We start from the raw sequence: 13,204 nt of genomic DNA, 5'->3' as shown, positions 1-13,204 counted from the left end.
AAGGACTGTAATCTTGCAGCACATGTCATGTGTTTTTATTTGATAGTAGATGTGATGTAATTATTCCCAATATTATTTTTTCTACTCCACAGCCCCTAGTTTCCTTCTTTATTTCTGTGTTATTGCTCGCTTTGACTTTACAGAGGTGCAGGATTGATTTTAGAGTTCAGAGGGCACCAGATAAACTGCCCTCATCCAGGGAAATGATAAGAGGGGAGCAACAGAGAGGACAGCAGGTGGAGGAAAAAATAGCAGAGCTAACTAATATAGAAGACAATAGAGAGGCAAAGTGTTTAAGAAAATGAAGATGGCAGTTAAATCAATAGGCTGTGGATTAAAGGCCAGGTTGAATAAAGGCGTAAGAATGAATAGAGTGCCTTTTCTTTATCTGTTCATTCCTTTGACTTGGGTGCAAAGGTTTGTTAATGTGTGCTCATATCGGAGTGTGCTGCTGATCGGCAGCTGTAATAGACAGTGTCCTCCAGGCTTGCTCACTCAATACTTAATTCAACCTTAACATAAGTGCACTAGAGCACTAGCATTAAGACGCCAAGCTTGGGAAAGAAAGCGAGACAGAGAGTGTAGGGGAGTGACAGAGAATGAGAGGGTTATGTGCCTGAATGGAAAGACTTTTTTTTTCATATCCTCTCTTCTCATTCTTTCTATTCTTTATAATTTTATATATATGTTCTATTTTTTTCCAGCCAGTGTCACATTTAACACCGATTTCTTTTCAAATGTGAATTATAGAGAGTACACATTTCCTCTCAGTTAATCGTGCTTATTAAAAGAATTCTAGCAAGAAGATAAATCATTGTATGCACATGCATTAGCACTGCGATGTATTGATTCAAAACAAAGTGATTGTTAATTGGATTTGAAAATTATTTGACAACAGCAAAATCATCCGATTGGTGCATATTAATTAGTCTATTGCTCAGCTGGTCTTATGGGCTGCTTGAGTGTTAATGCAATTAGCTCTAATGGTCTTTTTATTAAATTTCTCTGCCTCTATACACCTTTCACTTTTTCATTCCTCTCCTCCACCAGCCCCAGCTAAAATCATCTCATTTGGCGGTACTGTGACCACTCCCTGGATGAAAGAGGTGCGACTGCCTTGTAGCTCAGTAGGAGAACCTACACCTACCATAAAATGGACCAAAGACAGGTGAGAATCCACCCTAGAAATACTGAAGCAGAGTGTGCTTGCTGCTGTAATGCCTCTGAGAATTGATTACAGAGAATTAAGTGCACATGCTAAGGTAATGTGCAGACAGTGTACCTCACTTCTTGCCAGTGTCATTTGGGATAGCCTCCAGCTTCATTGTAGTCCCGGTTGGATTAGCAATTAAAAATTATTATGAAAACCTTCAGACTAGAAACTATGCAAAACACCAAGTCAGACCCTAACTTACATCTTAACACAAGATATCCACCTTAACCAGGAGTGGGCAATTCATTTTTTCCAGGGGCCACGAGAGAAGCTGGGACTGTTGTGGAGGGCCCACCAGTAAGGTTATAATGAGATAAAGTTAATATTGAACAGAACTGAGTTCGTCTTATTGCTGCAGCTCTCCACAAAAGTCCCAGTTTCTCTTGTGTCCCCTTGGAGTCCATCCTCACCAGTAAAACGAAGACGAAAGAACATATAACAATATACCAAAAAATGTATAAATCATTAACATTGTTAATCAGAGAAATATCAATTTTATTAATCCTTTATTATATTAAATACGTTTTTTATGACCATAGGTGTTTCAAAATGGCTGCTGATACTTAATTAACCCTAATAATAGACTGAAGGTCCTCTTATCAGTGTCTCTTTCTCTTCAATAGTGAGGACACAGCCATACCAGTTTCTCTAGATGGGCAGCGTCTCATTTTGGCTAATGGGACTCTGGTGCTTCGCTCTGTCAAAGCTGAGGATTCTGGTTACTACACCTGCACAGCCACAAACACACTTGGCTTTGACACTATTATAGTCAACCTTTTGGTGCAAGGTAAGCGAATGGCTATAATGACACACTAGCAAACTTTTTTTTACGTAATAAACAATACGATTTGCCAAAATGAATACATAACTCATCATAAGTATGTCTTTGATAATATAAGTCATGGTATTATAAGATTCTGTGCCTCATCCTCAGTACCTCCAGACCAGCCGCGTCTAACCGTCTCTACCACCTCCACCTCCTCCATCACTCTGGCTTGGATACCAGGAGACAATGGCGGCAGCTCTATAAGAGGTGCATAATTTTTCAGAGGAAAGCTGTATATCTGTCTCTCCTCCTGTGTACTCACATTACTTTCCTCTTGTCTATAGCTGACATGTTTGTCTTGCCTCAGCTTGTCTCCTTCCTGGCATTATTGGTAGTGTCTGTATTGACCTATGGCCACAGTGTGCGTGACTGGGTCTCTCTCTTTAGTCAGGCTGTGGCAGTTTAACTTATTACTGCTCTATATGACACGCTCAAGCACCATATATGGTTTTGGTAAAGCCGCTATTCTACCTTATCTGATTACTGAATAAATGACAATGAAAACAAACAAATAAAACCAGAGAAATTTCAGTAGACAACATTTAGTAATAGCTTCTTGTAATCAGCACATGAAGGCCTCCAAAACTGAATAGAATATACTCCTTTTGGAAACCGTGCTGCCAGGATGACCCAAGAAAGACTCTTGCGTGCATGCATTATGCAAAACCGAAACAGGATGTAAAGCATAAACTTAAACAGCTTCTACTGGATGTGCAGCTTGGTATTCAAATAGTGCCAGTATTTGCATACAGCATCTAGTCTTATATGTCCATAAATCTTTTCTGTACAACTTGTGTGATAGCGGAATGTCCCGTCGCTAAAGCCATCGGCTCATTGTCAGCAGTAGTTCCTTGTCACGCACCTGTTTTGCATTATCACTGCCCTGATGTCTGTATATGATTCCCTTTCAGATAAAACATGCTAGTGTGCACTAATAAAGCCATTTTCAGCTTGTGTAAAATTAAAATAATTTCTAAATAGATGAATCACCAAATGTTGCAGACTGGTTTCATTCACTGAGAATCTTATATTCTGTATAACAGCAGTCAGTCATAGTGTTCTTCTAGCCTGTTGTTGTGCTGTTCTGTACTGTTCCCTGTGCTATCTTCTGTTATGTTCTGCTGTGTCCTCTTCTGTTCTGTGACAGACCGAGGGTGACTATAAAACTTACAGACACTGCTCGATCTGCATGTTAACCCTTTTTAACGTTTTGGACTCCATCGCACCATCTGTTAGAGAAAGAGAGAGAGTAAGGAAATGAAGATGGTACAAAGAGTACAAGGAAACACTCAGAGTGAGACAGTCATATATGCGTAATCATATACAGGCAGAAGGAAAGACAGACAGAGGATTAGATGGAAGGTGTCTCAGAGTGGGAGGGAGTTGGCTCTTCAAGGCAGCCGATTATAAAAACAGTCACCATATTGCATGCCCTCATTTGCATAGATGCTCAGTCAGCGCCATCCCAGTCTTGGGGTTTGTAGGTAACTAATGGCGGCATAGACAGAGAGCAGCTACACCATCCTCCAATTGGGGCTTAACTGGACAAGGGAAGTGCAATCATGCATTGCCATCTAGTGGCCAGCAGTGGTACCAATGTCTGAAAGTTCAGTAGACTTTATATTAGTGAGGGATTTGCGTCAAACTGAGAAAAAACTAATTATTATTTTGTGCATGTCTCATTTCTTATGCAGGTTTTGTTCTGCAGTACTCTGTAGACAACACAGAGGAATGGAAAGATGTTTTCATCAGTTCTAGCGAGCGCTCTTTCAAATTGGACAACCTGCGCTGTGGGACCTGGTACAAAGTCAAGCTGGCTGCCAAGAACAGCGTCGGTGCCGGACGTATCAGCGAGATCATTGAGGCAAAGACTCACGGGCGAGGTGAGAAGGTGGCAAAAAGGACTTTAAACAATATATACAGCAGACAAGTAAAAGAAACATATTTTTATACAATACAATTTTTTTTGAAAAGGGGTTCTAGATAACACTCAGAAAATACAGCAGGTCACATGTGAGGAGGTCAACAAAAAAAGTCAACTGAAAGTGTTTAATGCACCTTTAAATGTACCTTTTCCACAATCTCAAAATTTTAATTGACTTTTCAAAAATGTGAATGAATAGATTATCTACGAATAGATTATGTGTTGTATTACAGGAGGGTTATTTTCTTTCATCTACGCTTCAGTCTATTCAAATGATATCAAATTAGTTTCAATATTGAATATCAGAATTTAAACATTTGATACATTTAATGCTTTTTAATTTACAAATGGCTCCAGACCAAGGTTACGTGTCATTAGTAAGGCTTTAAATTAATGTACAATGCTTTCAAAATGCAGTGGAAAAGGTTTGTTTTATGGTCAGTGATATGACTGACCAGCAGGATGGTGTGCTGTATACTGAACATATTTGGCTTATGCTGTCATTAAACTTCTTATAGTGCAGACCAGTTCCAAATTTGGTAGTCATTGTTGTTGCCACACTAATGCTCTTTTCTAACTAACAAAGAATTGCAAAATGCATATTTAACCTCTTAGAGATTATACAAACATATTACATACAATACTAAAATTTGCTGCTTCAGTTTTTGCTGTAACTGCATCAATATATTATTTAGTTTATTTAACTGAATGTTGTGTGCTAAAGATGACCTGTGTTAACCATATTACCTGTGAAATGCCATAGCAAATATTGTTTTAATATTCTGAGCATATTCTGCATCAAACCTTTGCTGCCTTTACAGAACCCCAGTTCAACAAAGACCAGCCTGTCTTCACCCACATTAACTCTAGCCATGCTCGCCTCAACTTGCAAGGCTGGGCCAGTGGAGGCTGTCCGATCACAGCTGTCACGCTAGAATTTAGACCGAAAGGTGAGTGGCTCCTTTTTCATTTTTTGGTAATACTGGAGATGTTCTGATATAAATTCAGTGGACAAATGACCAAATTTAGACATATATATTATTTTTGCTTGAAAAAAACTTGATCGTAATTAAGAGTCGTGTGCACTCGTGCAGGCACTTGGACATGGCAGAATGTGCGCACCAACGCCACCACAGATGTGTTCCTGGCAGAGCTGCGTGAGGCCACCTGGTATGAGTTGAAGATGAAAGCTTGTAACAGTGCCGGCTGCGGTAACCAGAGCTCCCAGTTTGCCACTCTAGACTATGATGGCAGTGAGTACAAGATGATCTTCATTTGCCATTTACTTTGGATAAATGGCATTGTTTTAATGATAAATCCATTAAAATTGGTACCTTATGATATTTTCTTATGAAAGCACATTAACTCTTAATCTCCACAGGCACAATACCGCCAATTAAATCCCCTCTGGAGAAGAACGACGATGTCAAGAAGCTGTTTTCCATTGGCTGTCCTGTGATCTTGGTCACACTTGGTGTTGCGTTGCTCTTCATCATTCGCAAGAAACGCAAAGAAAAGAGACTAAAGAGACTGAGAGGTGAGAGAAGAAATTAGAAGAGAGGAGATAAGTGGTGAAACTGAGAGAGAATATTACATTCAGCCTGCAGAGCATTTATTCTAAGAATATTTGTTTGTCAAAAAAAAATAAAAAATTGGCATATCCTCTGTTCTCTTTAGATGCCAAAAGCTTAGCAGAGATGCTAATCAGGTAAGACTGGAATGTATTCTCACAAAATAAGCTTGAAATATTATTAAGCGTAACCTAAAATCCACTCAAAAATCAACTTTTTTCCCATTTTCTTCAAACTATGCATGTTTGCGTGTGCTTGTCTTGTATCTATGAATTAGTAAAAACAACCGCAGCTTCGACACCCCGGTTAAAGGGCCTCCTCAGGGCCCACGGCTACACATCGACATCCCCAGAGTGCAGCTGCTAATTGAGGACAAAGAAGGCATCAAGCAAATCGGTGAGAGGAAGAGAGAGAAAGACAGACTTGTCGCATATGTTCACACATCTACACCGAGGACCGGATCGATGACCGTGACATGAAATGCGGTGTTAGGCTATTTGTTATTTTGTTGACACACAATATTTCTGCCTGTCATAGGTGAGGACAAGGCCACTATCCCTGTGACAGACACAGAGTTTAACCAAACTGGGAACCCTCAGAGCTTTTGCACTGGTGTGTCTGTCCATCATCCTGCCCTCATCCAGAACACTGGCCCTTTGATTGACATGTCTGACATCCGGCCAGGAACCAGTATGTGCTTTTACTCCTCACTCCCCATTATATCATTAAATGTTTAAACTGATTAAAGCAACATTTCTGCTCAATTCAATTGAGTTATTAGTATTATTTTTTTTATGAATGATTCAGATGTACTCTGGACCAAAATATGAAGACCAGTCTTTCTTATTTTTAAATTCTTGTTGATTTTTTCCGGCTGTGAACATCCAGTGTGCATATGCCAACCCTTCTTATTTCTTCATCCATTTACCATCAGATCCAGTGTCAAGGAAGAGTGTTAAGTCAGCCCACAGCATCAGGAACCGCTACTCTAGTCAGTGGACTCTGACCAAGTGCCAGGCCTCTACGCCAGCCCGTACTCTCACCTCAGACTGGCGCACAGTTGGCTCCCAGCATGGCATCACTGTCACAGAGAGTGACAGCTACAGTGCCAGCCTCTCGCAGGACACAGGTTGGTACATGGGTGAAATGACACTTACAGCCATTAACATGTACATACAATTAAGGCTATTTATCTGCAGGAAGCAAATGTGATTTTGCAGTAGGCTACATCTCAGCAGCGTTTATAAACCTGGATGAAAGGGGCTTGCCTTCATTTCCTTTCCTTATTTTTTTGCACAGATAAAGGGCGCAACAGCATGGTGTCAACAGAGAGTGCCTCCTCCACCTACGAGGAGCTGGCAAGAGCATATGAGCATGCCAAGCTGGAGGAACACCTGCAACATGCTAAATTTGAGATTACAGAGTGCTTTATTTCTGACAGCTCATCTGATCAGATGACTACAGGTACCAACGACAATGCAGACAGCATGACGTCCATGAGCACACCGTCAGAGCCCGGCATCTGCCGTTTTACTGCCTCGCCACCTAAACCCCAAGACTATGACCGTGGCAAGAATGTAGCTGTTCCCATTCCGCATCGCGCCAAGAGTGAGTCGTCACCTCTAAGCATGATTCTTTTTTGTTTCTTAGGATTTTTAAATTGAAAACAAGTTTACAAAGTGTGGCCAAGGGCTTAAAATTGTATTGTGAAAATCAGACTTCATCTAAGTAAATGTTTTCTATGTACTGTAGACTGTAGACAGTGTGCATGTATTCTGATTATTAGATGAGTTTATAGCAAGTATTGTGGTGCACAGTATAATATCCATTACATCCTATAAGCTTGTGCAGTGATGATAAATTTTACTTTTCCCTTCCAGGTGACTACTGCAACCTACCCCTCTACATGAAGTCAGATCCCTTTTTTCGAAAGCAGGCAGAGCGTCATGACCCGTGTCCAGTGGTCCCACCACGTGAAGCCTCTATTCGTGGCCTGGCCCAACGTGCATACCACACCCAGGGCCGTCATGTGACTATGGACTCTGCAAAACAGCAGGCCCTAACCATGGGCCACTCTGGTCTGTCCAATCTCACATCCTCTGGGGCTTCCTCGGGAGGGGCAACAGGAGGCGGTGGTGGTGGCAGTGGGAGTGGAGGGGCATCTGCTAGCTCTAGCAGCTCCACACTTCCCCAGAGGACTCTCACAATGCCTGGCTCCTCTGCTGCAGGGGCCCAGAGTGCAGCAGCAGCTGCTGCTTCTGCTGCGGCTTCTGGGGTATCATCATCCTCCGGTGGAGGTGGAGCAGTAGGGGCCACAGGAGGGACCCCTGGAGGTGCCTCTTCATCTTCCTCCAAGATGGGAGGATCCAGAGACTCTCTCCTGGAGAGCAGCTCCTCGGGCTTAGGCAGACTACAGAAGCAAAGGGATGGAGGGGCGGGGGCCTACTCCAAGTCCTACACACTGGTGTAGCCTGCCATCACTGCGGCCTGTCACTGTAACTCTTCATTGAATGCTGGTCAAGCCATCGCTTGCCTAGAGCCTCTATGAAAAATTGGGGTGAGGAACATACAGATGCACAGCTTACCCGTCAGTGCCTGTGCTGTGCCAGGCTGCAGGGGGCTGGTTGGGTTCCCACTGACAATATTATATGATGGGGTCAGAGTTGGGTCTCCACAGCACAGGGGTTTGCCTTTCTTTCTGCCTGATTATTATTGTGTCATTTTTATCTCTTACTTCACCACCCTGGGAAACATCCTTGCCAAAACATAGATGATTTATTTACATTTGTTCACTCTATATTTTGATTTTCTGGCAAAGACACAGTACTTATGCACAAAATGCTTTCCACGTGCACTGTCTTGTTTTCTGGATCAAGACAGCTGTAGAATGAACCAGGTTGCTTGAGTTTCAGAGAGATGTGTATTAAGATTTTTAGGTTTTTAAAAATGTTGCTTTTCTTTGGCCTCTGATGGAAAGGAGCTCATATCACAGCATTGTGCCATGGCAGGATGCTTTACTGTATGCATTAACCACCAACCTTGGTGTTACACTGGCTCTGAAAGATTACTCCATCCTGGATTCGTACATTAGAGGCAGTGGACGGACTGTCGTCTCAATATCAGATTTGAGACAAAGGGATTTTCATATACATGCAATGGATGATACAGCATAGTGGTCTTAATTGATGCTTTTATAAACAGACTCAACGCAGAGAAGATGGGAAAAAAAATTCAAGCATCATGAAGTGCAAGATGAATCCAAACTTTTTCTTTTTAATCAGTTTTCTGTTTATTTTCAGATGATGGAAATATAATCTCATGTGCACTAAGAGAAAATTAGAATGGATCCAAGTAACAGAAACCTTCAACAGCCTGCGTGCGTGCGTGTGTGTGTGCAAGCGTGTTTGCGCGGGTGTATATGTGTGTATATAAATGTATGCATGTGGCAGGCACACCAACGATGGACCTTTTTAAAATCAGTCTGTATGCTGACCTCTTGGGCAGACATCTGTGTCAAAACTGACAAATGTTCATTTTGTACCTGTGAAAGGGGATAATGGGTCGATGCTGATGATGTAACGCAACAACCCTAATTCGGTCCAGCATTTTGAACTTTGTTTTGTGATTGACGACATGGCTTAGGAAATGAAAAACACAGGAAAAGAAGTGGGTTCAGAAGAGAGCTATTACAGATTATAAGAACTAGGTCCCTCTTTTTCTCTTAAACTTCCTCAAGAAGGAAGCGACCATTATATGATTCATCATGGCGCCACAATATCCATTATGTTTTTTGTTTTAAGCCATTTTACCTGTGCCCTTTTCCTCCCTTTCTGTCCTTTCCCATTTTCACCTTTACCCACCCGGTCCACCATCATATCCATACAGTGTCACTGTGATCTACTGCTAGCTTACTGGCAGGTCAAAGAGACAGACTGACTGAGAGAAGAGGTCTAATATGCACAGACGGGCAGAAATGCTATTTGATGTGTAGTGTCAGCTTGAATGAGAAGCAAGTCGCAGCAAATTTATGGAGATTTATGAAGAAAAATCATATTTGCATAGTCTTGAATTTATAAACAGACAGTAATGTTTAAGAGTATAATCAGAGGGATCGAGTGTCAATATAATGTGAAGTAGCAGAGAGATTTTTCTTCAAAAATAAGTGGTCTTTGAAACTAAAAGGAGTATTTTCAAGTCCCTCCACCTTGCTGAAATTATTTTTAGCTTTATGCATGGTACTGTATCTTTTTTTTTAAATTACTATTAGTTCTTCTCCCAAAGCTTAATCCCATAACAAAGATCGTTCCAAAAAAAAAGAAGAGTTGCTCCACATGTTTTTCAGTGGTCGAACATAACATCAGGGCTCTCGCAATAGAAAAAAGAAAAAGATATATGTTTGTTTTCAAAAGTATGTACATATATATTTCTATTCAAATATATAGCAAATATATGAATATTGAAAAAAAAATGCAGAGAAATATAAAAGCCGTTCTAATTGAAAATATATATAAAAGATCACAAGACAATCGCTCAGAGTGAAAAAATTGCCAGAAGAGAAGAAGGAAAAAGAAGAGGGAAGTTTAAACGGGTAGCACAACCATGGGCAGAAGATCTTAGAGCGAAAGGAAGTTGTGTGAAAGAAAATTAAGTGGTGAAACTGAGGTTTGAACCCCTTGTGATTTTGTAAATGTTCAAATCTGTACTGCCTGTGCAGCAGGAAGCAGCTGAAAGGACAAGCACAGTAAAGTCAAATTATAGTGTGAGATTGTGTCGCTGGTTACCTGTGGTCTATGGCTCAGTGCAGAAAGTGTGGTGTTGAAAAAGAAAACAGTATAACGAGGACAGTCTATACAGTGAGAATCTTGTATTATGTTGTATTGTACCTTCTGAAGGTGTGTTCACAAACTCAATGCCATTACCTATAATTATAATTAATGACAACAACCAACCAACAAGTATTTCTGTTTCCTACCTGTGTCACAGCAAGTCATTCCCAAACTCCAGGAGTGCAGGCCAATGAGCATACCACACAGCGGCTTTTAAAACTGCTTCTAAATGTATCCATGCTCCCTTTTGTTTGAAAACTAGCCAGGAGAGATATGTATTTTTAATTTTTGTTGCTAATGGTTACGATGCCTTTTCTTTTAGCTTTTATGTTTCAAGTTATGCAAATACTTGTCTTCAGAAAAACAAGAGTTTGGGAATGGGGCAGGCCTGCTTTCACAACCAGGGGCTTCCTTACTCCAGTTGTATGGATATTGGTTGGAATGATGAAATAAAGTTCTGTCCAACCTGCTTTCCCCAGTTCTTCAGTGAAGTTGCTTCTACCGTATAACACCGATCTTCTGTCAGTTTGCTTAAAGTAAATGTAATGTCTGTCTTTAAAGAAAATTCCACCCTCCAAACATTTGGTGATTGCGGTTAATTATAAATCAACGTTTCCAGAATTGTAGGAAGACATAAATGTAACATTTTAATATGTGTTTCAACATTTAGCTTATTTTGATACTTTATAGCAGATGTTCTTTATTTTTTTGTCCACCCAAACATATGAACACTGAATTGCTTTCAATGCATTTTACAAAGCATACTCACATAGTAAGCAAAATGCTAACCATACTCAAATTTCCATTTTAGTATTAATAACAATACATCAGTTTTAGAAGTTTATGTATCAAATAGCGAGTATAAGAAAGATAAAATCACTAACATTTATTAAGGGAAAAAAAACAATCCACTGGATAAAGTGGTCCTCATTTTTTATTCTTATTTCTCTTATTATATTTGGACAGCTTTTCAGCTTACGAAACATCTGGGGTGGATTTTTCCTTAAAATACAACAACATACTTTCAAACTGACTTTGCCTGTGTTTGTAAGGCCAACTTCACACTTTCCACTTCCCCAACGTTTTCCCCATCTGCCAGTCAATCAGAACCCCGTCTCCACCCCACTGTTCCCCGTTGTCCACTTATACAGCTTATGTTTTACTCCACAATAGAAGACTTGTGTACATAGGAAAGTGTTTTGTATAAATGAGTACTATTTTCGACATCTTCACTAGAAACCAGGGCACAATGTAAACTTTGAACTGAAGCTATTGTAATGAAACAGAAGAAGACTTAACGGCAAAACTATAAAATTATACAGACACCGCTTTATCTTGATTTATGGACCAGTTAAAACGTGTCAGAGTGGACCATGCATAATTAAAAATAATATATTGTTTTCTTCTTTTACAGGGCATTTGGTTGAGTTGTCTCCTTTTTTTGTTTTGTTGATTTTTTAATATTATTGTAATTTAGTTTGTTTTTACTTTGTCACAGAATTTAGAGTTTGCTTTTTTTTTTAATTATTAATAAATTATTAATCCACGTTTGTGGGGAGGGGAGCAGCATTGCATGTACTGAAAATTTTGCTGGTTATAAAAGAAAAGGGAAAATGGTGAATTGACCAATTTAAAAGGGGATTACTGAAACCATTTTCAAAATTTAGAGGTTGTTCCTTAAACTTTTATGGGGAAACATTGCTTCAATTTGCAATTGCTTGCGTTTAACTCTACATTTTCTTTTCTATGAAAACAAAACAAAAACGGAAAAAAAGAGTACTCAACACCTTGTGCAATAAAGCTATCTTTTTATAAACTGTGATGATATTGTTTATTGGCGATTTGCTGTTGAATGTTGAATCTTAAGCATTTCTTTAGTTTAACAAAAAAAATCATAAGAAGTGTGAATTTTACAGCCATGGGGACATGTATGCTGTTCTGGGTAGAGGAGGTTAACAGACAAATTTAACCTTTGCAAAGCCCCAAGACATGTGTGAAAAAGGTCAAATGTGAACCAAGCCTGGAGAAATCTGTGCTCTTTTGTCTCATGTAAACTAGTAGTAGAAACATTACTATAAATTGTAAATTGTCTTCAGCTTTCCAGAGAACCAAGGAGTTTGAAATGAGGTGAAAAGTACAATTTTTTTTATTATAGACGAAATATAGCCTATAAAACTTTTTTTTAAGACTGCCCAAGTTGTTGAATCGTCTTTTTCAGCCAACTTAATTCGAAAAAAAATAAACACAGCAAGGTAATATGATTGGCTTTTATGTTGCTCTGAACAAGTAATTATTATTATTTGGAAAACTTTGCAGTTCCTGAGTAATTACTTTCCTGATATCTAAGTATACTTAAATGCTTATTCCCTTCAGCATCTCCATACAGCCCCTTTAAACTATATGGAGTCATGCATGTTAGCTTTTACAGCCAGTACTGCTCTTTGACTAATGTGTAGTGCTTAAAAAATGTACAAGATTTACCTTATACATTTCCCAATGTAAGGTTTATGTCACACAATTAAAATCTGACCATTTAAAAGTACTTTCTTTTAAATTATGTAAACATTAATCCACCAGTACCCTCAAGCTCTTTAATTAAAATGATATTTTTGATACTAAAATATAATTTTTGTTCTTATCTATAAATTGTCATATTTAATCTTAAATAAAAATATGATTAAAAATATAGTCAATTACATTATAATTTTTTATTAAGATGCTTAATTTCTGACTCCTAAAGCGAACAGGCTCAAATTTGGATATAAAAGCATAAATTCTGTTTGTTTGCCTAATAAATAACAATCTAATTTTTTTAATAGAAGTTTTTCAACAAGTTTTTGACAG

General features: G+C 39.2%; 1 protein-coding gene across 1 annotated transcript in view; it reads left to right on the top strand.

Annotated features, from left to right (window-relative positions):
• LOC116314750 (Down syndrome cell adhesion molecule-like protein 1 homolog) overlaps positions 1–12,182 on the top strand; it is an 88,873-nt gene extending 76,691 nt beyond the window's left edge. Inside the window, exons 22-34 of the mRNA XM_039622218.1 lie at positions 1,051–1,168; positions 1,837–2,000; positions 2,148–2,246; positions 3,734–3,922; positions 4,785–4,913; positions 5,058–5,216; positions 5,345–5,500; positions 5,641–5,671; positions 5,812–5,930; positions 6,072–6,224; positions 6,469–6,663; positions 6,834–7,142; positions 7,415–12,182. Coding sequence (XP_039478152.1) covers positions 1,051–1,168; positions 1,837–2,000; positions 2,148–2,246; positions 3,734–3,922; positions 4,785–4,913; positions 5,058–5,216; positions 5,345–5,500; positions 5,641–5,671; positions 5,812–5,930; positions 6,072–6,224; positions 6,469–6,663; positions 6,834–7,142; positions 7,415–8,004 — 2,411 coding nt within the window. The 3' untranslated portion in view covers positions 8,005–12,182. The remainder of the gene's footprint in view (positions 1–1,050; positions 1,169–1,836; positions 2,001–2,147; positions 2,247–3,733; positions 3,923–4,784; positions 4,914–5,057; positions 5,217–5,344; positions 5,501–5,640; positions 5,672–5,811; positions 5,931–6,071; positions 6,225–6,468; positions 6,664–6,833; positions 7,143–7,414) is intronic.
• The last annotated feature ends 1,022 nt before the right edge of the window (positions 12,183–13,204 follow it).

This window comes from Oreochromis aureus, linkage group 14, assembly GCF_013358895.1.
Source record: "Oreochromis aureus strain Israel breed Guangdong linkage group 14, ZZ_aureus, whole genome shotgun sequence".
Taxonomy (NCBI): Eukaryota; Metazoa; Chordata; class Actinopteri; order Cichliformes; family Cichlidae; genus Oreochromis; species Oreochromis aureus.
The sequence above is the reverse complement of the archived record's forward strand: the minus strand, read 5'-3'. Positions and strand labels throughout refer to the sequence as shown.